This window comes from Berghia stephanieae, chromosome 13, assembly GCF_034508935.2.
Source record: "Berghia stephanieae isolate SIO BIC M18660-M18661 chromosome 13, UCSD_Bste_1.3, whole genome shotgun sequence".
Lineage (NCBI taxonomy): Eukaryota > Metazoa > Mollusca > Gastropoda > Nudibranchia > Aeolidiidae > Berghia > Berghia stephanieae.
This window is the reverse complement of record NC_088372.1, coordinates 6928997-6948433: the sequence shown is the minus strand read 5'-3', so window position 1 is coordinate 6948433 and position 19437 is coordinate 6928997. Positions and strand designations below refer to the sequence as shown.

The 19437-nt window shown below is 36.0% G+C and overlaps 2 protein-coding genes across 2 annotated transcripts; both read right to left on the bottom strand.

The window, feature by feature from the left end:
* Positions 1–2890: 2890 nt before the first annotated feature.
* Positions 2891–9057, bottom strand: LOC144958975 (uncharacterized). The gene is made up of 3 exons (XM_078891276.1): positions 8901–9057; positions 6392–6975; positions 2891–2905 (listed from the first exon to the last, which is right to left on the bottom strand). Exons 1-3 carry the CDS (start codon positions 9055–9057, stop codon positions 2891–2893), a joined length of 756 nt encoding a protein of 251 aa, XP_078747402.1.
* A 4675-nt stretch (positions 9058–13732) lies between these two features.
* On the bottom strand, positions 13733–19192 carry LOC144958993 (uncharacterized). The gene is made up of 4 exons (XM_078891307.1): positions 19030–19192; positions 17927–18060; positions 14900–15011; positions 13733–14152 (listed from the first exon to the last, which is right to left on the bottom strand). Exons 1-4 carry the CDS (start codon positions 19186–19188, stop codon positions 13877–13879), a joined length of 681 nt encoding a protein of 226 aa, XP_078747433.1. The 5' UTR covers positions 19189–19192; the 3' UTR covers positions 13733–13876.
* Between the last annotated feature and the right edge of the window lie 245 nt (positions 19193–19437).

The following is a 19437-nucleotide window of genomic DNA, read 5'->3' as shown; positions in this document are numbered from 1 at the left end:
GACGTACATATTTTTTATCGAAACTCTCTCAGTTTAGAATAGATAAAACCCTCTGCACATTATTTTATAGAGCAGTAATCGAAAGTGTTTTGTCATTTTGTATAACAGCTTGGGGAGGCAATTGCTTAGCAGTGGAAAGGAACAAAATAAATTCAAATATTAAAAAATCCATTAAACGCTATATAAATGATGTTGACGATGTAGATCTTTTATACGAGAAATTTTGTATAAATAAAATAACTAAAATATTAAATGACCAGTATCATCCACTAAGACCATCAATTATTATGTCAGAAAGAAGTGGTCGCCCTTTCTCTATTTCAACGAAAACAGAGAGACACCGAAAATCTTTTCTGCCGTCCAGTATTAGGCTTTATAACAACAAGCAATAATCATTTTATATATTATTTCTCATTTTTACTTTTTAAAAATATAAATATTAATTTATTAATTTATTTGTTTTGCAATCTTTTCAATTTTCAATTTATAGTGACAGTTTTAACTATTTTACAGTGTTGAAATTATTCATATTATAAAGCGCAGCTCTGGTTATAGAGCTGCTCCTTTTTTATATATATACATCCTATTTCCATTGTATTTTTATCTTATGTGTAAATTATAACACGTCTGTACAAAAAATTTCCTTTTTGGGATGCAATAAAGATATTATTATTATTATTATTATTATTATTATTATTATTATTATTATTATTATTATTATTATTATTATTATTATTATTATTATTATTATTATTATTATTATTATTATTATTATTAAAGATTTCATAACTATTGAAGTCAATGCAACAGGTCTGAGATCGTTCATAGTTTCAAGTTTTTCTTTTTTTGGAAAAGGAATAATTTTTGAAGTTTTCCCAATTTCAGGGATCGAAACGAATTGGTGGGACCAGTTAAAAATATGTGTATAAATGGGGGAAAGCTGATGGGCACATTCTTTTAATAATTTTCCTTTCAATCCATCCGGCCCAGCAGCCTTACTCTCGTTTATTTTCGAAAATACGAATCTCGTTTCTTCTTCACTGACCTCAATAGTCATGTCATCTTCCAAAGCCCTATATAATTTATGTTTTTCATTTTCAATATCAAATTTGTTTGCTGTGTCGAAACGTGAATAAAATTTATTTAGAGTTTCAATTTCGATATCTTCTGATATAATCGTGGGCTTTGGATTATAGTTAACAGCAGTTTTAAGCCCCGCCACGTGTCCCGTATATCCCCAGAAGAAAAGCATTTTTCAATTTTATTTTTGTACTTGTCTCTACAACTAGATATTACTCTCTTTATCTCTTTTTGTTTTGTTTTCAGATCTTTTTTGTTTCCACTAGTAAAGAGAGTTTTCTTTTGGTTCAATAAAAGTTTTAGATCTTTTGTTATCCAAGGCTTGTTGTTAGGATAATATTTTATTTCTTTTTTACAAGACACTAGCTGTTCACAGAATTTTAAATACTCACTCACACAGTCATTCAGCTCATCCACACTATCACATGATTCGATAAAAACATTCCAGTCAGTGCATTCAAAACACCCACGCAAATTTTCACACACACTTCCGTTCCAGATCTGTACACTTTTCTTTACTGGTTTTACACGTTTAAAAATCGGGCGGTAGGTGGGGAGTAGCAAGAGCATGCAGTGGTCAGATAAACCTAATGGGGCACGGGGTAAACATTTATAACTATTTTTAATATTACACAGGAATAAATCTAATGTTTTTTTGTCCCTTGTCTCGCAGTCCACGTATTGATGAAGTCCCGGGAGAGTAAAATCGTTACATTGGTTAAAATCGCCAGTGACCATCAATACGGCATCGGCTGACTTAATTTGAATGTCCTGTGTTTCTTTCCTCAAAATATGTTTCGCTGTGGTCTGATGATGGTGGAATGTAGACGTTGATGATGATGACATGAGTATATTCCCGGGGTAGGTAATATGGTCGTGACGAAACAGTAATAAATTCAATATAATCGTCACAATACATTTTCTTTATCTGACAGTTATTGGGGTGGCACCATTTGTTGTTAATATATGTGCACACCCCACCCCCAGTTCGTTTATTTACATTAGTCCGATCTCCTCGAAATAGTGAGTATTGTTCAATATCAAAACATGATGATGGTATGTGAGGAGATAGCCAAGTCTCTGTTAACGCTATTATGGAGGCTTGACGATAGTCACTATTAAAACGACACAGTGAAAACAGTTCATCAATTTTATTTTTCAGTGATCTTACATTACCTGTCACTACACAGGGTAAAAATGGACGAAAAGGCCGTCTGTTAAATTTTGTTTTTATTCCTCCTTTTCTCCCCCTCTTTCTTACTTTAATAAACGATGTGTCAGTAGTGGGTGGTGGGGGTGACACGGGTTGGAGGGATCGGAGAGTCTCTGGAGTATATGTTATCGATAGGCTTTTGGCAGCAAAATCACAGGCTAAAACACCATTTATGCTTATAAATATACTAATAGATATAAAAATCAGGAACAATATATACTTCACATCCATTTTGAATAAAAATTAGGCGTAAATTCCGGCGATTGAATGATAAATGAATAAAAATATGTGTAGAAAATACGTGAACATTCACAACACGTCTGTTGTCGCCGGAAGCCAGCGCCATATAATAGTAGTAGTAGAATGTTTTTATGGAGACAGTGCTGGATAAACGAGTCCCTGGGGAGTGCTAAGTTATTCACAACGCCACTACCACATCATCTCATTCATATGTAATGTTTCATTCATTCTGTTTTTGATGAAAAGGAAACCCGAAACGCTCATTCTATCTGTTTTCGTAATGTACTAATTAAATTAAAGCTTACATTCAATTTCACGTTTTTATTTAAACATTGATAAGAATAGACACACTATGTCTTAGAGGTCTGTCACCTGTTAATTACATCAATGTATATAGATTAGGGAATGAGATTAGCGGAAGAGTAGCGTCCCTTGATTGGAAGTCGCCGGTGTGGAAGTTATTTGTAAACAAACCAACTACAAGCCAAGCGCTCCAAATACAAAATTAATATTCATATATCTGTACAAAAATGCATAACGTTGATTATGATATGCATTTTTGTACAGAAATATGAGTAATAAATTGTGTATTTGGAGTGCTTGGCTTGTAGTTGGTTTGTTTACAATTAACTTCTCCCCCGGTGACGTCCAATCAAGGGACGCTACTCTTCCACTAATCTCATTCCCTATATATAGGTCCATGAGTTGTCAATGTTCCTATTTATTATCTTCAATTTAATTCTGTCTATTATAATGATGCAACAGGGATAGAAATTGTTTCTCAACTACCTTTTGACAATATTGATATGGTTCTTGGTAACGATTTGGCTGGGTCAAAAGTACTCACAAATTGAAAATTCGTTAACCATAATAATTCTACCTCTCATCATCAAGAGAGAAATATAATATTTGTAAACAAGACTTTATCTATGAGAATACTCATTTACCAACAAATTTAAAATATGATTAAAAACTATGTTAAGCACCGCCTGCTTAGACACTCTTGATAATGCTGGACTGTGATAATGAACAAACTTGAGCTTTTATATAGCGCAATATCCACTAAACGTGCTCAAAGCGCTTTACAATGGGTTCCTGGCCAACAGCAACATTTAACATATAGGACAGGACATGACACCTGTCAGGCGATATTACAATTTTTCGGATAAAGACAACGCTGTTAACTGCCAGGTACTCATTTTACACCTGAGTAAGGTGAGAGAATGTGAGTAAAGAGCCTTCTCCAAAGACTCAACTATGCGCCGAGCGAGGCTCGAACCCAGAACCTTCCGATCCGAAAGCCAGTGTCATACCACTAGACCACATTGCCGCACAAGAAGATTCTTCGTCTCGTTTGTATTCATCATAAAAATCAACCAATAAAGTTGATGATCGAGTTGCATCTGTTTGTGATTTATGATTAAAATCAACAATTCATTATCACGAGTCTTCTCATGGCGTTGCCGCAGTTCCAACGAGAGCTATGATGTTATTGGTTTAACTTTCTGGGTTTAAAAAAAATCTAAATCAAGATAGACCCAGGTTATCTGGGATCTGTTGTGTACATAATCTGGTGCTCAAAATGAAAGCTATACGGTATAGTAAATGAGAAAGATTGGTGATCGTTTGATCGTTTGATGAGAGCGTTAAGCCTGTATAAAACGATGCCAGCCAGATAAAACAGATCGACATATGTGACCCATCGTCTCAAAACGGTATTATGTCCGATCGAACCAGATGCTTAAAAGCCGAATTAATGTTCAACTGGTCAAAAATATAAATTGTTGGCATTCGCATCCTAAAATATGGTTGCCATTATCCTCAATAAATCGTATAAACTCAACACAAGTCTGATATTTCTGGCTATGAATTTAATTTTCAACTACTTTACCAACCCGACTTAATACCATTTTGAGGCGAAGGGTCACATATACAAGATAGATATTCCAAAGAAGATAGTCATCCAGCCTCACATGGTGATTGATTCTCAGACCTTCTGATTTACCGGTCAGACATGCTACTACAACACCACAGTGTGGTTTCCCAATAGTTGAAATATTATAGATAGTACACACTTGGCTAAGAAGCTCATAACATTGCCATCCGGAGGTATAACGGACCGACACACAAAACTATGTGTATCCATGAACGTTTATAGTCAGGTTAATACAGTTCCGTGAGCATTACTCATAAACGTGGATGGCAAAAAACAATAACAAAGACATGAGTGACGTCATCTTCGAACTATCTATAGTCTTTACAATGGTACGTACGCGTATCCCGTGTAAACCGTTGCTGTGGATCGGATTTAACAAACATTTAACAGAAAAGGAAATGGACGAAGTCAATAGTAGCTTCATTTTTATTTCATCACCGTCATTATTATCATGATATGTTTGTGTGAGTGCTTGAGTTTGTGTATATATATATATATATATATATATATATATATATATATATATATACTCAGGAAGTCAAATACGGAACAAATCCGTTTTTAACAGAACGGTTGGCAGCTATGGTTCTACAAAGCATTTGTCTCTCAAGCTGAGCAAATGAATGTTCATATAATATAAAAAAGGATATTGCAATGATGAACAGATTGTACTATATAAAGATAAAACGTTTTTGTAAACCCCCAAAATATGTCAATAACACTATACAATACAATGAATGTAATACAAATCAAATTCATGATTGTCATTACACCGATTGAAACGCTCTTTCCCTTCTATATTTATTTCTTTCATTAAAAATCTTTGTCTTCACCAAACTAATTAGTGTACCTTCAGGGATTCTTTTTTTGTGAAAATACCCTGTGGTGTTTTAAGAACAGAATAATTTCAGACTTTCTAGGTAATGATCCCCTTGAACCATGTGCTGAAACATCTTCGACAAAGTTTTTAAAATATGACTTGACTCTATCTGTATCCTCATCTGACCATGACATGTATCTCCGATTTTTGCTTGAATTCCTCTTGGGTTCAGTTTGTTTTGAAGAACACGTAAGCTGATTTGGCACTCCTGCTTCACCATCAAATATTTCTTCTTGATTTGCAGCTGTTACTATGGATGTTCCAAAATTTGCATTTGAGTCTCTATTCACTACAGAATCATTTGTTTCAATGTTACAATTTCCTTCCCCAGTGACCGATGCTGAGTTATCAATTTGACCCAAAAAATGACCAACTTCTGTTATTTCTCGTATTGCAAGTGGACACTGATAAATGTTTTGATTGATTGATTCACTGTGTCCCATATGTCGATAGAAGACATCTCTCTCGTGTTGTGGACATCAAGTAAGGCAAATAATATCGAAGCTCGGTGCCTGAATTTATCAGCTATTAACAACTGGGGTTTCTCTAAATCCTTTACTAAGGAAGTGACATATTTGATGGCAATGTAACCACTTACATGATCTTTGGATATTCCTGTATTTGGAAAAAGAAATGGGTTGTCTGAAATATCAACAGCTTTACGCTCCTGTGCAAGTTTCCTTAAAGGCTGAATTGTGTCATTGGGTATCAACACAGGGACCAACATCTTGCTTCCCTTTCCAGACTGATAGGCCAGCTTATACTTCTCAAGTAACGCTTTTTCCAGAGGATCAGTGACATGTTGTACAAGCTGGGATCAACCCATACACCTGAATCTGCATCATTCCAGTCTTTTAACAACATCCTTGCGGGTTCTCCGCCTCTCCTCGCATTAAACATTGTAAGCCTAGCTACGATGACATTGCGAAGCCTAACAAACATATGTGAATCAAATAATTGATAATCATCCTCACAAATCATCCTCTTTCAAAGTCATTTCAGAAATGGTTTGCGATATTTCATTAAAGTTACAACGCTTCACCACGTCCTCTCCAGAGAAAGAAGGTTGATTTGTTCTCTTCCTAGTTTTTAAAATCAAATTTCCTAAGATGCGTAAATCACTCATTATAACTTTTCTCTCCTTCTTTGAACTTTTACTCCACAATTTTGTTCCTAACAATACTATAGCTTTGTCTGATCGACACAAATTTCCCACTTCATCATTCCGAAATTTGTCAAGAATATTCTCCTTTATTTCTTTACTTGCATTGGGAGCCACGGGATAAAATTTTACAACCCCAGTACACAGAGCATGCTCAGTACTACATTTCTTTTTGTGTTCATAAACCCTTCGTCCAGAGTAAAACCCCTTACAGCCAGCACACATAACAACTTCATGTGACCCTTGTGCTCTCTCACGCATAACTATTGAATTGTTTCTAGTGTTTGAATAAAAAATGCCCTTTTTCTTGAGATTCTCCATTGTTCTATCCCTTTCCTTTACAGGCTGTTTCATGGCCTCTGTAACTTCTGTCTCATCTTTGTGTTTCCTCATCAAATGCCTTGAGAGTTTTGTTTGCAACTGTCCACAGTATGGACAGGGTCTCCTTGGCTTTTTGTATTTCTCTGGAAAAAAAAAGAAGAAAATAAAGCACATCATGCTATGAACTATGAAAATAAATCAATAGACAAATCGTATGCACATCAGCTACATGACAGCAATAGAGAGGAATAGCATTCCAAATATTTAAGGCCTGGACAAGTAACTGTCATAATTCCTTCTTGTTATATACTTTTCTACCATCTATTCCTTTGGAAGAGGTATGTTAGATTTGTGGAGACCTCTGCCACATAACAAATCCAGTGAAAAGACGCCATATTTTGTTTTGAAATAGAAATAAATAGATCAATCCACCCACTTCACTGGGTTCAGGGTTCCCTCTTCATTATAATCAAAATATGAACATAAATCGGAATAGTAACACATTGAAGTCTCATCTGAATACATAGATTGTCCGTTGTTGTTTCAGCGAAAAATCAGACAGAATGTCAAAAGAATTTTAGGTTTTTCCCCAACCACCCCTTGGAGGTATCAGTATCAGCGGAATGGTAAGCGTCATGTTTTTTACGTTGAGCAACAAAATTTACTCCAAATGCTTCACTCGACCCAGGCGGAAAAGCAATCAAGAATAGACCCAAGTCCTATCCAAAGACTAACATTTCATTTAAGTTTATTGTAGGCCCTTGGCCAATCGACAAAATTCAATTCACATAAATTATTTACAACAATCAGAAATTAATTATATCAATAATAGTAATAGAATGCAATGAAGGCAATATCATAATAATAATAATAATAATAATAATAATAATAATAATAATAATAATAATAATAATAATAATAATAATAATAATAATAATAATAATAATAATAACAGTAGCGGCAATAAGTAACAATTAATATAGTAACAAAAGTAATAATAGACTATAGTTCATAGTCATAACAATGACTTTCTTTGTCATTGCGGGAGTGAGAAAACATCACCGGCTGGCAGAACAAACAGCCGACATTAATCAAACGTCCTCCAGACCGGTTGAGCATCGGCTTCATTAATTCCTTAAAGACTTCCCCCCAACTGCCTGAACGATGCTGATGCCCAGACAACTTAATCCTGATTTATATTTTGTGGGAATGAAATATGACATGTATATGCCGGAAATATTTCAATAACAAACACACTGTTCAGATAGAAAATATTTGAGTCTTACCTTTGTTAATTGACACAGGTAAGTTAGGAAAATAAATGCTAGTAAAAACGATCAGCAAGTTCGTGAACACTGCTTCTCAACTCGAACATATGTTTTCATCAAATCTACACACATCATGTTGTGAGCTGAATTTTAATGATCTCAGTTGTCATTGAAAGGAAACCCAAGAATTTTAGAATAAAGAAAAATATTGAACCTGGAAGTCAAAAGGGTTTGTAGCACAGCAGACATTATCAAAGTATAATTTTAGTACCGACAAATTAAAAAGAAAATGTGCTTTTCTTTAAATGCTCCCAATCATCATATACTGTTTAGGTTGCAAGATTAATAAAAATGTTATCTACTCTGATTCTCGTTAAGTTTCCAGCTGGTCTGTGAAAAAAAGCCTTAAGCATCATAGAAATACAAAGAAACAGTTTTAATATATAGATGGGTTGTAACAAAAAAACCATTTTAACACTTACAATACAAGCAATTTAAGTCTATTACAGACAAAAAAAACCCCAATAAAATAAACATGAACATTTTTATGGCTGGTTTCACTGATATCACTCACACATTGGGGTTTCAGATTCTAAGATGTCCACCCTATCAAATTTGGATTTGTGCTTGTTATGTAAATGGTAGCGTATTTTGCGACGCAGCACTGCCAAAACAAAAAAAAATGCAATAACACAAATGCAGCACCATGGAGGGGTGGAAGTTTTCTTTTAAAAGGAATGGGTAAATTAAAATTGATCCCACAAATATCAAAGGAGAAGAATGACAAAAAAATGACTCACCATTGCACGTAACACGTTGGTTTGCAAGTGTATAGCATTCGGGTTGAACCTGGGTCCCAGACTGGCAACGAGGTTCAGTCTGTGATAGTTGTGGATGAGGCTCTGACTGAGTTGGGGAATGAGCACTAGGTTCCAGAGACAATGATGTACTCAGCATTGGGTACCTCACAGAGTACGTAGAGGAATCAGACTCGGAGTCAGCAACAAAATCGGGACCCTGTATATTTTGTGGAAAAGATGACAGATCAATCAATTTATTCATGTTGACAATAAACATGAAGAGCCATTGTTTAATAATCCAACTAAACAATTAGCTGGTTAATAATGCAAGTATAATAAAAAAGAGTTGAGAAAGGCAGACATATTGTCTAAGTATTTAATATGTTCAACTGTGCTTGGATAAATATAGATACACCAACCAGGGTTTCAGTAAACCGTTTTTAACCAACTCTTTAAATCCTACACCAGGACCAACAACTACAAAACAATTTTTTATATCACTACGATTCTGGACATATAAACGGTTGTCATTGCAACAATATGAACTTCCTAACCTTGCAACTGCAATATAGTTAACAAAAAAAGTTGATAAACATTACGATGCAAGAGAATTTGGACAAAATGCGAGATCAAAAGTATAATCCCAACAGAAGCTATTTTAATTTTTCCTGGAAACGCATCATTTTCACATTTTGTCAAATAAAAAACAAACGACTTCAAATGTGAATGGCTCATCAATGAATATCACTTCAAAATATAACGAGGAAGGTTTAAAATAGTGTTATTGTTGGCGAAGTCCACTGCAAAGAAAAATTTTTAACAACAAAAAACTAGGAATCTCACTGGTGTAAAACAGTGTTGTCCTTGTCCTGAAATATTGTATTGCGCCTAACAGACTGCAGGTCTCATCTTTTGTGGCAAATGTGTTTTGTCCACCACAAAATATGTTGATGTGAAGCATTTTGAGCATGGTGCCAACTGTGGATAAACGCTATACAAATGTTATGATTTTATTTTAATGTACATACTTACCACAAATGAATCGTGTGATATGGAACTTTGTTCTGCATCACTTTCAGGCTCTGAGTTGGAGTCTATATAGAAAATAAAAACAACAAAAAAAAAGCTGAAGACTATCATGTGCAAGTTTTTCTCTAAACTCTTAAACAAAAAATCATGCCATCTTGTGCTGTAAAAGGATTTTTTAAAAATTATTTACCTTATGACTATTGTCCTTTGTAAAAAAAGAAAATTAAGTCCGAAACCTTCTGGCTATTTTCTTTTAAATTTCAAGAACGTCAGAGTTGGCAAGGGAGGACGGAAATATAATTCCAGAAACCAATCTGTCTATAATCATATCCATATGATAGTTTTTCGTTCAAGATTCAGGTACAGTCCACTTAGGATAATCGCAATACCTTGGGATCATCGAAAATGTTGGGATTAACCGAAATTCAGTTTCCTGTCCACTATTTCAACATTTTACACATTTATTGTCAACTCAAACCAGTAAATAATATTCTTAGTCCACCACATACAGAGCAATTTGATTGAAACAAAAACCATATGGCAGCCCCGTGTAGATTTGTCAACCAAAAGCAGCTATGAAGCAAGCCGATATCTTATTCAGATTGGAAGAAGTTTCAATCTTTTTTCTCAACAATTCAACATTTGTCAGAGTTAAAGAGATTAGCCTTAATGAGAGACAATAATCTCTCACCAAACTCGTTGGTCACAATGCACAGTTGTTAATCCTAAAACAAAGGATATCGCTCAGTCTCTCTTTATAACTGTCATTTATAACCTGTTGTCAAGATTATGACCAGCCCCACCCCTCTTCTATTTAATGGCCACCGATGACGTCACAAACCCATACTGCAGAGCCCCGCCCTCTTTCGACTCTAACAGAGTGGTGACACACTACTGTAGCATTAAATCCTGCTCACTCTCGATTCTTCAACCTGTCACGATTTCATCCATGATGAAATTTAATCATGATATACTGTTTGATTTCTTGAATTTACCACTTTTTAAAAAACCGAAGTTTGTTGCAATTAACCAGTGACTTTTATATAGAATTATTTCCATTGCTTAGGAAATATTGTGATTAACCGAAAGTTGCGATTAAACGAGTTGCAATTATCCGGAGTGGACTGTAATAGTATTACACATCATGACTCAAAAAAAAAAAAAAAAAAAAAAGCAAACTATGTGTACCTAAATGTTATTCATTTCCTCATCAAATTACATTCTTACCATTAACATCATAGATCACATCAAAAGGGTTGTCTGGATTGACAGCAAGACATTTTTCAGGATTTTTAAAGCTCAAATCTCTCTGATCTGAAGTTACAAAAGAAATAGCATATTCTCAACATTAAACTATGATTTTGTGATGGCTGTGATATGGCATACTGTATGCATAAAGCAAGATGCAAAGACAGGTTTAAGTTTAAATTATTTTATATTCTTTTCAAAAATCCATTCTAGTTTTGCCAAAATAAAATAAACACGAGAAGTGTTGAGTTGGATAGCGCTAAAACTAAAAGTAGTAGTGGTAGTTGTAGTAGTAGTAGTAAACGACAGATCTTACTCACTAGTGTGAATCTACAGTCTACAGAAGTTCCCGAATTATCTGACTCCACTTCCAAATGACTGACTGACAAGTGACAATCATCAATCGGTGTGTGTGTGATTGTGATGTCTTCTTCTTCTTCTAGGTTCCATGCCTGGTCCAGGCTTCGGATACTGCATGAATTATCTCTCTCCATTCCTCCCTGTCTCTTGCCTTTTCAAACAGCTCTTGGATTGTTAGGCTGGTGAAGCCCTTCAGTTGGTCTATGAGTGTTTTTCTTTGTCTCGCCCGGGCGCGTTTACCAGGTATTTTTCCACAACTTGCCAGGTATTCATTCTTATCTTTCCTTACTATGTGTCCGAAAAAGGATAGTTGTCGATCCACTATTAAGGCCATTAGTTTCCTTTGTTGGTATGTTTGTTTTAGCACTTCTTCGTTCGTTTTGTGTGCAGTATACGATATTCTCTGCATCCTTCTCAAGCACCACATTTCAAAAGCTTCAATGTTCTTTTGTGTTTCTGCATTTGTAGTCCAGCTTTCGCATCCGTATAACAAGATTGGCCACACGTAGCACTTCAAGACTCGGAATCTAATCCCGAACGACATCTGTTTGTTTTTCAAAATGTTTCCCAGGTCCATGAAGGCCTGTTTGGCTTGAGTTATTCTTGCTCGTATGTCTCGGTTACATCTTCCATCTGTTGTCACTATTGAACCTAGGTATTTAAAACTTTCTACGTTGGTAAGTTGCTCGCCGTGAATCGTTATATGATTATGTGATGTCTACCCTATTGAAAATCTTAAATCAACAGTGATGTAATAAGAATGGCCAATAACTTACCATTTAAATTATCTCGGTGTCTCTTCAATGATGCCTCCAGCATCAATTTACCCCACGATGCCATAGACGTCTAGTTTGGAACTCAGCAAGTGACGAAAAAATACTTGCGGCTATAGAGAGGACGTCCGTCGGCCACTCTCTTCGAAAGTCAGTAGTCAGTGGTTATCAGAAAATCATTGGTTCTTGAAAAATATAGAAACACAGCGGTTCATTTAAAAAGACTCTTTTGTAGATCAAGATATAATGTTAGGTATTGCACTTTAAAATCTCTTCAGACATAGAACGGGTCAACTTGACGTCTAGACCAAATCATTTCGAAGATCGATATGGCAACAGCAACGCCTGGAATGGAGGATTTAAATGCGGCATCTGACGATTCTACTGCTATGACAGAAGATGCTCCATTTCACGACGTCGAGATGGCTTCAACTGGCATCAGGCATCAACATGCTACTCAATAATGGGTTTGATGAAGCGTTTGACTAAGAATTAAAGCTGATAACTGATAACCACCTACTACTGACTTGCGGAGTGAGTGAGTGCCGAGTGCCTCTTTATGCGCGAAATTGACTAAACATACGTTTCACGAAAAAAAGAGTTACTATGTTTGCTTGTCTCTTGTCACCAAGATAAGAATCCGGACCAAGATTCGATAAATCTGTTTCTAAAAATAGATTATAATTCGTATATCTTGTTCATTCCTCAGTTCATCAACTTTCACACAATTTTATATTAGGTTTTCATTACTATAAAAATCCATATAATGCTCTAGAATTTTAGAGAAAATTTCGGAAAGATATATTGCCTCACTATTGAAATATATCGATGAAAACACTGGTACCCCTATTGTACTTTTTTCAGGCGGTCACCTTATTGACCAACGTGAAAATTTAGGCATAACTCTTCTTACTGTGGTGTTTAACAAATAACTTCAATACTATGATTTACAATTATATATCCTTGACGGTTGGGTTGACAACCTTAAACTAAAAATAGAAAAGTGAATGTGCTAGAGGTCAAATCAATAGGGGGACCGGATTTTGGTCTCCCTATTGGTAAAGTACTGTAAAATGAACTAATAGGGGTACCAAAAGTCTCCCTATCCGGTATTAATACATATATATATATATATATATATATATATATATATATATATATATATATATATATATATATATATATATATGTGTGTGTGTATGTGTGTGTCATTATCATCATAATCAAACTCATCATTATCACCACCACCATCATCATAATTATCATCACCATTATCATCATCAACAGCAGCAACAAACGTACTGTTGTAGATATAGAATATTTGTGACCAAACGTCTCAAAACGGTATTATGTCGGGATGGACTCGATGCTAAAAGTCAAATTATAGTCAAACTGGTCAAAAATATGAAACTTTGGTATTTAGCACAGTAAAATATGATATTCCTTCTCCTATATAAAGCAAACAAACTCAACTTAAGTCTGATTTTTCTGGCTACAAATTCAATTTTCAGCATCTTAGTCATCCCGACTTAATACCATTTTGAGACGAGTGGTCACATTTAAGATTTACGTGTCACCGAGTAAAGTTGAGAAGAGCTTTTGCAATTCTGAAAACACTTTTCTAATCATTTCAAAAATAATTTTCTTCTTTCCAGGAGTTGGTTGTTGTTTATCTGGGACGCAATCTGAGATATCTTTCTCAAAGACCTTGTAGAAAGCTATCCCAGGTTTGAATTTACCGTACGTAGCATTTACATATCCTTCCTGATGTGGAACTACAAAATTGCGAACGAAAGTACAATCTCTATGATTCAAAATGTTGATTATGAAGTGGCCCGGGCCCTGTGAAGAAATCAAAGTTTTTGTGTTTTACTATAACAAGAAATTAAAAAGAAAAATATTTTTAAATAGCTTTTATATAGCGCAATATCCACTTAATGTGCTCAAAGTCAACAGCAACACGTAACATGTAGAACGAAACATGATATTACAAATTGCCACATTTTTTAGGACAATAAAGATTTATTATTATTATTTTTCTGACAGAGACAACGCTGTCAACGGCCAGGTACTCATTTTACACCTGAGTACGGTGAGAGAATGTGAGTAAAGAGCCTTTTCCAAGGACTCAACTATGCGCCGAGCGAGGCTCGAACCCAGGACCTTCGCATACCACAAGACCACATAGCCGCACAGATAATAATAAATCAAATGAAATGGACGCTTCTATTTAATGAACGAAATCAGATTGTGTTTATTTTTCGGGTTTCTTCATTGTCAATCAAAATAAAAAGTATTCACATTGAGAACGTCATACTTTCATCCTTCATTCGACTTTAGTAATTCATGCAGGCTGTTTTGTTAACATCATCAACATCATCATCATTATCATCATCTTCATCATCATCATCAACATCACCATCATCATCATCATCGTCGTCGTCGTCGTCATCATCATCATCATCATCATCATCACCATCATCGTTGCCAAAATCAGGTACATCACGATTGTCAGATGATAATAACACTTTATGTCTACCTTAGAGACATCAGTTATGTAAAATAAATAAATAACAAAGCGTGGGTTACATGTTTGGATTGCCAGACATCCACCATCTTTCCATCGACATAACTATTGCCCAAGAACACAGCATCGTCTGGCTCGCATGGAAGTATGGGGAATTCTTCGTCATGGTGCTTGCTGATGACACAAAGTGGATTGGACAGTATCAATCTTATATAATTAAAAAATAATAATAATAATAATAATAATTCCCTTTATTCATCCCCAAGGGGGAAATTTGTCTTTAGGATCTATTCCAAGGGAAAACTGGAATAACCTAGGCGTCAGCCGCTGTGCAGCGTCGCAAAGTGAGCTAGGGCGAGGTGACTTGCTCAAGGCCACACAGCGCAGCGGCGTGTGATCGAACTCGATACCTTTTGGGTACGAAGCAAAGACCGTACCGCTGAGCCACGCTGTCCCCTTAAATAGGGAAATTCCATAGGGAATGAGATTAGCGGAAGAGTAGCGTCCCTTGATTGGACGTCACCGGCGGAGAAGTTATTTGTAAACAAACCAACTACAAGCCAAGCGCTCCAAATACAAAATTTATTATTCATATTTCTGTACAAAAATGCATATCATAATCAACGTTATGCATTTTTGTACAGAAATATGAATAATACATTTTCATTTTGTATTTGAGCGCTAGGCTTGTGGTTTGTTTGTTTACAAATAACTTCTCCACCGGTGACGTCCAATCAAGGGACGCTACTCTTCCGCTAATCTCATTCCCTATCGGGATATCATGAACATAATTAATTTATGAGTATTTTATGAATTATTCAAAACAAATATTTCCTTATATGTGACCCATCGTCTCAAAACGGTATTATGTCGGAACAAACAAGATCCTTAAAAGCCAAATTTAATGTTAAAACTGGTCAAAAATATAAATTGTTGGCATTATCACCCTAAAATATGGTATCCATTCTCTTCAATAAAACGTACAAACTCTACACATATCTGAAATTTCTGGCTATAAATTCAGTTTTCAAGAACTTAACAATCCCGACTTAATACCGTTTTGAGGCGAAGGGTCACATATTTAGGATTGAAGGAAAACAATCCACAAGCTAATGGCATAAGTTGTTGGGGGTGGGGGTGGGGTGGGGTGGGGGGAGACAGAAAATTTACTTTTACATAATTATAATATAAGAAGCATCTCTGATTACCAAATTTACTGTCTGTGAAGTGGTTTTTAAAAATCGTTTTCAGTTCTCCAATCCCACTATCCACAACGGCAATCTCCGCTGTTAGAAAAAAAAAATTACAACTCTGGCTGTGGGTGAATGCAATAGTAAAGCATCAGGTAAATCTAATTTTTTTGTAATCCCGAGTTGAATAGGATTCAGTAGTCTGATGTCACGGCGCCCGGCAACGGCGGCCATCTTGGTTCTAAACAAAGAAAATCATTACTTTTTATTCTTCATGCTGGCTATAACTTTTCACATGCCTTGTGATCAGAATGTGTAAAACAAGATCAAATTTATGGGTTTTTTCCATCTGGATACGCTTTTATGCTCGCCGGAGAAATATTTCATACGGGCGTCCGCCATTGTTCCGATAGTTTAGAGCCAGTGTTACTAAGTTACCATGCGTCATTAGGAAGGAAGTGACGTTACGACTGTTGAAGAGTATTGAAGCGCAGATACAAAGATATTTAAAAACGCTTCTCTAGTTTTGTGTGCGGCTATGTGATCTAGTGGTATGACACTTGCTTTCGGATCGGAAGTTCCTGGGTTCGAGCCTCGAGCTCGGCGCATAAATGAGTCCTTGGAAAAGGCTCTGTACTCACATTCTCTCATCGCACTCGGGTGTTAAATGAGTACCTGGCCGTTAACAGCGTTGTCTTTGTCCGAAAAATTGTAAAATCGCCTAACTGGCTGTTGACCAGTGGCCCCTTGTAAAGGGTTTTGAGCACATTTAGTGGATATTGCGCTATATAAAGCTCAATTTTAAAAAAATTATGAGTAGCTACAAGTTATGGAAGATGTTGAAAAGTAAAGACTAAAAGAAGAGAAGGAAAAGAAAAGTGCAAAAAAAAAGACAGACATAAAAAGAGAAGAAAGACGAACAGGAGGAAAGAACGATACATCTAAGAGATGAAGAGCCACAAGTCTGGCCAAATGAAGAACGAGGTGGAGTGTGAATTAGATGAATATATTCATTTTTTTTTATGTCTATATAAATGAGGTCCAAAAACGTGGCGATGGTGTTGGTGGTGATGATGTTGATGAAATTGGTCGTTGTTGTGATGGTGGTGGTTTTCGTGATGATGGTGGTGGTGGTGGTGGTGGTGGTGGTGGTGGTGGTGGTGGTGGTGGCGGCGGCGGTGGTGGTGGTGGTGGTTGCAGTGACGTGTGTGGTTTAGTCACAGTCAAAAGCAAAAAATAATGTTTGGCGGCATTTTTAAAAGCACTGCCCACAGGCGGTACACTGCCTGTATCCGGAGGTTAAGTCCTCGCTGGTATGTCACACACCTTCCCACAATGAGACGGGACTCCAGGGTGTCCACCAGATTCCTTACTTTAATGGCCGTACATAGATCTAATTTGTTTCGCCTCAGCCAGTTAGAAGGGTTGCGTTGTCAATGCTTGCTACCTTAACGAGCGTTTTATGTATTTGACCGCACCAAGTGCAAGTAGTCTATTTAAAATTTTGACCATAAAACGTGTCCTACAAATATAAATTGAATAATTTACTTGAAGCACCATGTTTTAGAGATTTTGACAAAAAGGACTAGTTTCCTTGAAAGTCTGGTTCAAACCTATCCTTACCAACTATAGGAAAATCGTCACATTCGTTACGATACAACCTACATTTTTCTTATTCAAATTTCTTCTGTACATCATAAACTTTAAAGAAAATGAACAGTGTGGTGAAGAGCATGTTTTGCTAAAGAAATTATTTATCGCTAGAACTTACTGCTATTGTTTTTGATCTATTTTTGTGTTAGTTGGGTGTGAAGTCTGGGGAGAATCCTGAAAATGGCTGGTAAGGAGAGAATTATATATGCGTGTATTTTCAGTGTAAGTCATAGCTGTCAATCTTACATGCATTGTCCGTTGGTTTTTCTTTCATAAACAACACTGTTGTTTCCGTGGTGCAACCTCCATTCAAATCCACCATACCCATTGAAATAGTAGATTGCAAGTTTTTTATTGTAATCAAAATATGATATTATTTTCTGAAAATAGAATGAAGCAAATAAATAAATGAAATAAATTAAGCTCTCATATAGCGCAATATCCACTAAATGTGCTCAAAGGGCTTTACAATGGGTCCCTGGTCAACAGCAACATTTAACATGTAGGACGAGACATGACGCCTGTTTGGCGATATTACAATTTTTCGGACAAAGACAACGCTGTTAACGGCCATTTACTCATTTTACACCTGAGTGTGGTGAGAGAATGGGAGTAAAGAGCCTTTTCCAAGGACTCAACTATGCGCCGAGCGATGTTCGGACCGAGGACCTTCCGATCCGAAAGCGAGTGTCATACCACTAGACCACATAGCCGCACAAGGCCACATTTGTTATTGAAGTCACGAATGGTTTAAATATCTAATTATGGAGTCTTTATTCACATATAATGTTACTTGTGAGGCTATGTGGTCTAGTGGTATGACACTCGCTTTCGGATCGGAAGTTCCTGGGTTTGAGCCTCGCTCGGCACATAGATGAGTCCTTGGAAAAGGCTCTTTACTCACATTCTCTTACCGTACTCAGGTGTAAAACGAGTACCTGGCCGTTAACAGCGTTGTCTATGTCCAAAAAAATTATAATATCGCCTTACAGGCGTCATGTCCCGTCCTACATGTTAAGTGTTGCTGTTGGCTGGGGACCCCCTGTAAAGCACTTTGAGCACGTTTAGTGGATATTGCTCTAGATAAAAGCTCAATTTATGTCGTAATGAATCTGATCACAAATAGGGACTTTAGAATCAAGACGATTATAAAGACGGACTGGATTTGAATTTGTATTTAACGTTAGCAATTACAACGATTTGTTCTTTACTGCAGTAATGATGATGATGATGATGATGATGATGATGATGATGATGATGATGATGATGATGATGACGATGATGATGATGATGATGACAATGATGATGATGATGATGATGATGACAACAAAAACAAAATAAAATCATACGTCGCGAGAAGTTGCTTGACCAGGTGGCACATTCAAATAAATATCTCCGCCCCCAACAAGAGGATGGCATCTGCATGGTTTATAGTCATCACCCTGTGTAGGATTCAATACTACCATCACCAGAATGGCAATCAAAAGGATGTGGTGATTGTGTGGCATCTTGAATCCGGCTGTTCTTTGGAGAGAGGGAAAGATACACACACACACACATGTATGTATATATATATATATATATATATATATATATATATATATATATATATATATATATATATATATATATATACTTTTAATATTTACCACAATGTTGGAGTCAGACTACATCGATGACTCCAACATTGTGGTAAATATTAAAATAATAATTCGCTCCATTGCTACATGTCGAGCACTATCCGTACCATATTTGTA

Coding starts and splice junctions, on each gene's coding strand:
- LOC144958975 (XM_078891276.1), bottom strand. CDS start 9,057: ATGCTGAGTACATCATTGTCTCTGGAACCTAGTGCTCATTCCCCAACT. Junction 6,976..8,900: donor CCAACGTGTTACGTGCAATG/GTGAGTCATTTT, acceptor TTTTTTTTCCAG/AGAAATACAAAAAGCCAAGG.
- LOC144958993 (XM_078891307.1), bottom strand. CDS start 19,188: ATGCCACACAATCACCACATCCTTTTGATTGCCATTCTGGTGATGGTA. Junction 18,061..19,029: donor GTCAAGCAACTTCTCGCGAC/GTATGATTTTAT, acceptor TTCTATTTTCAG/AAAATAATATCATATTTTGA. Junction 15,012..17,926: donor AAAACCAACGGACAATGCAT/GTAAGATTGACA, acceptor TTGTGTCATCAG/CAAGCACCATGACGAAGAAT.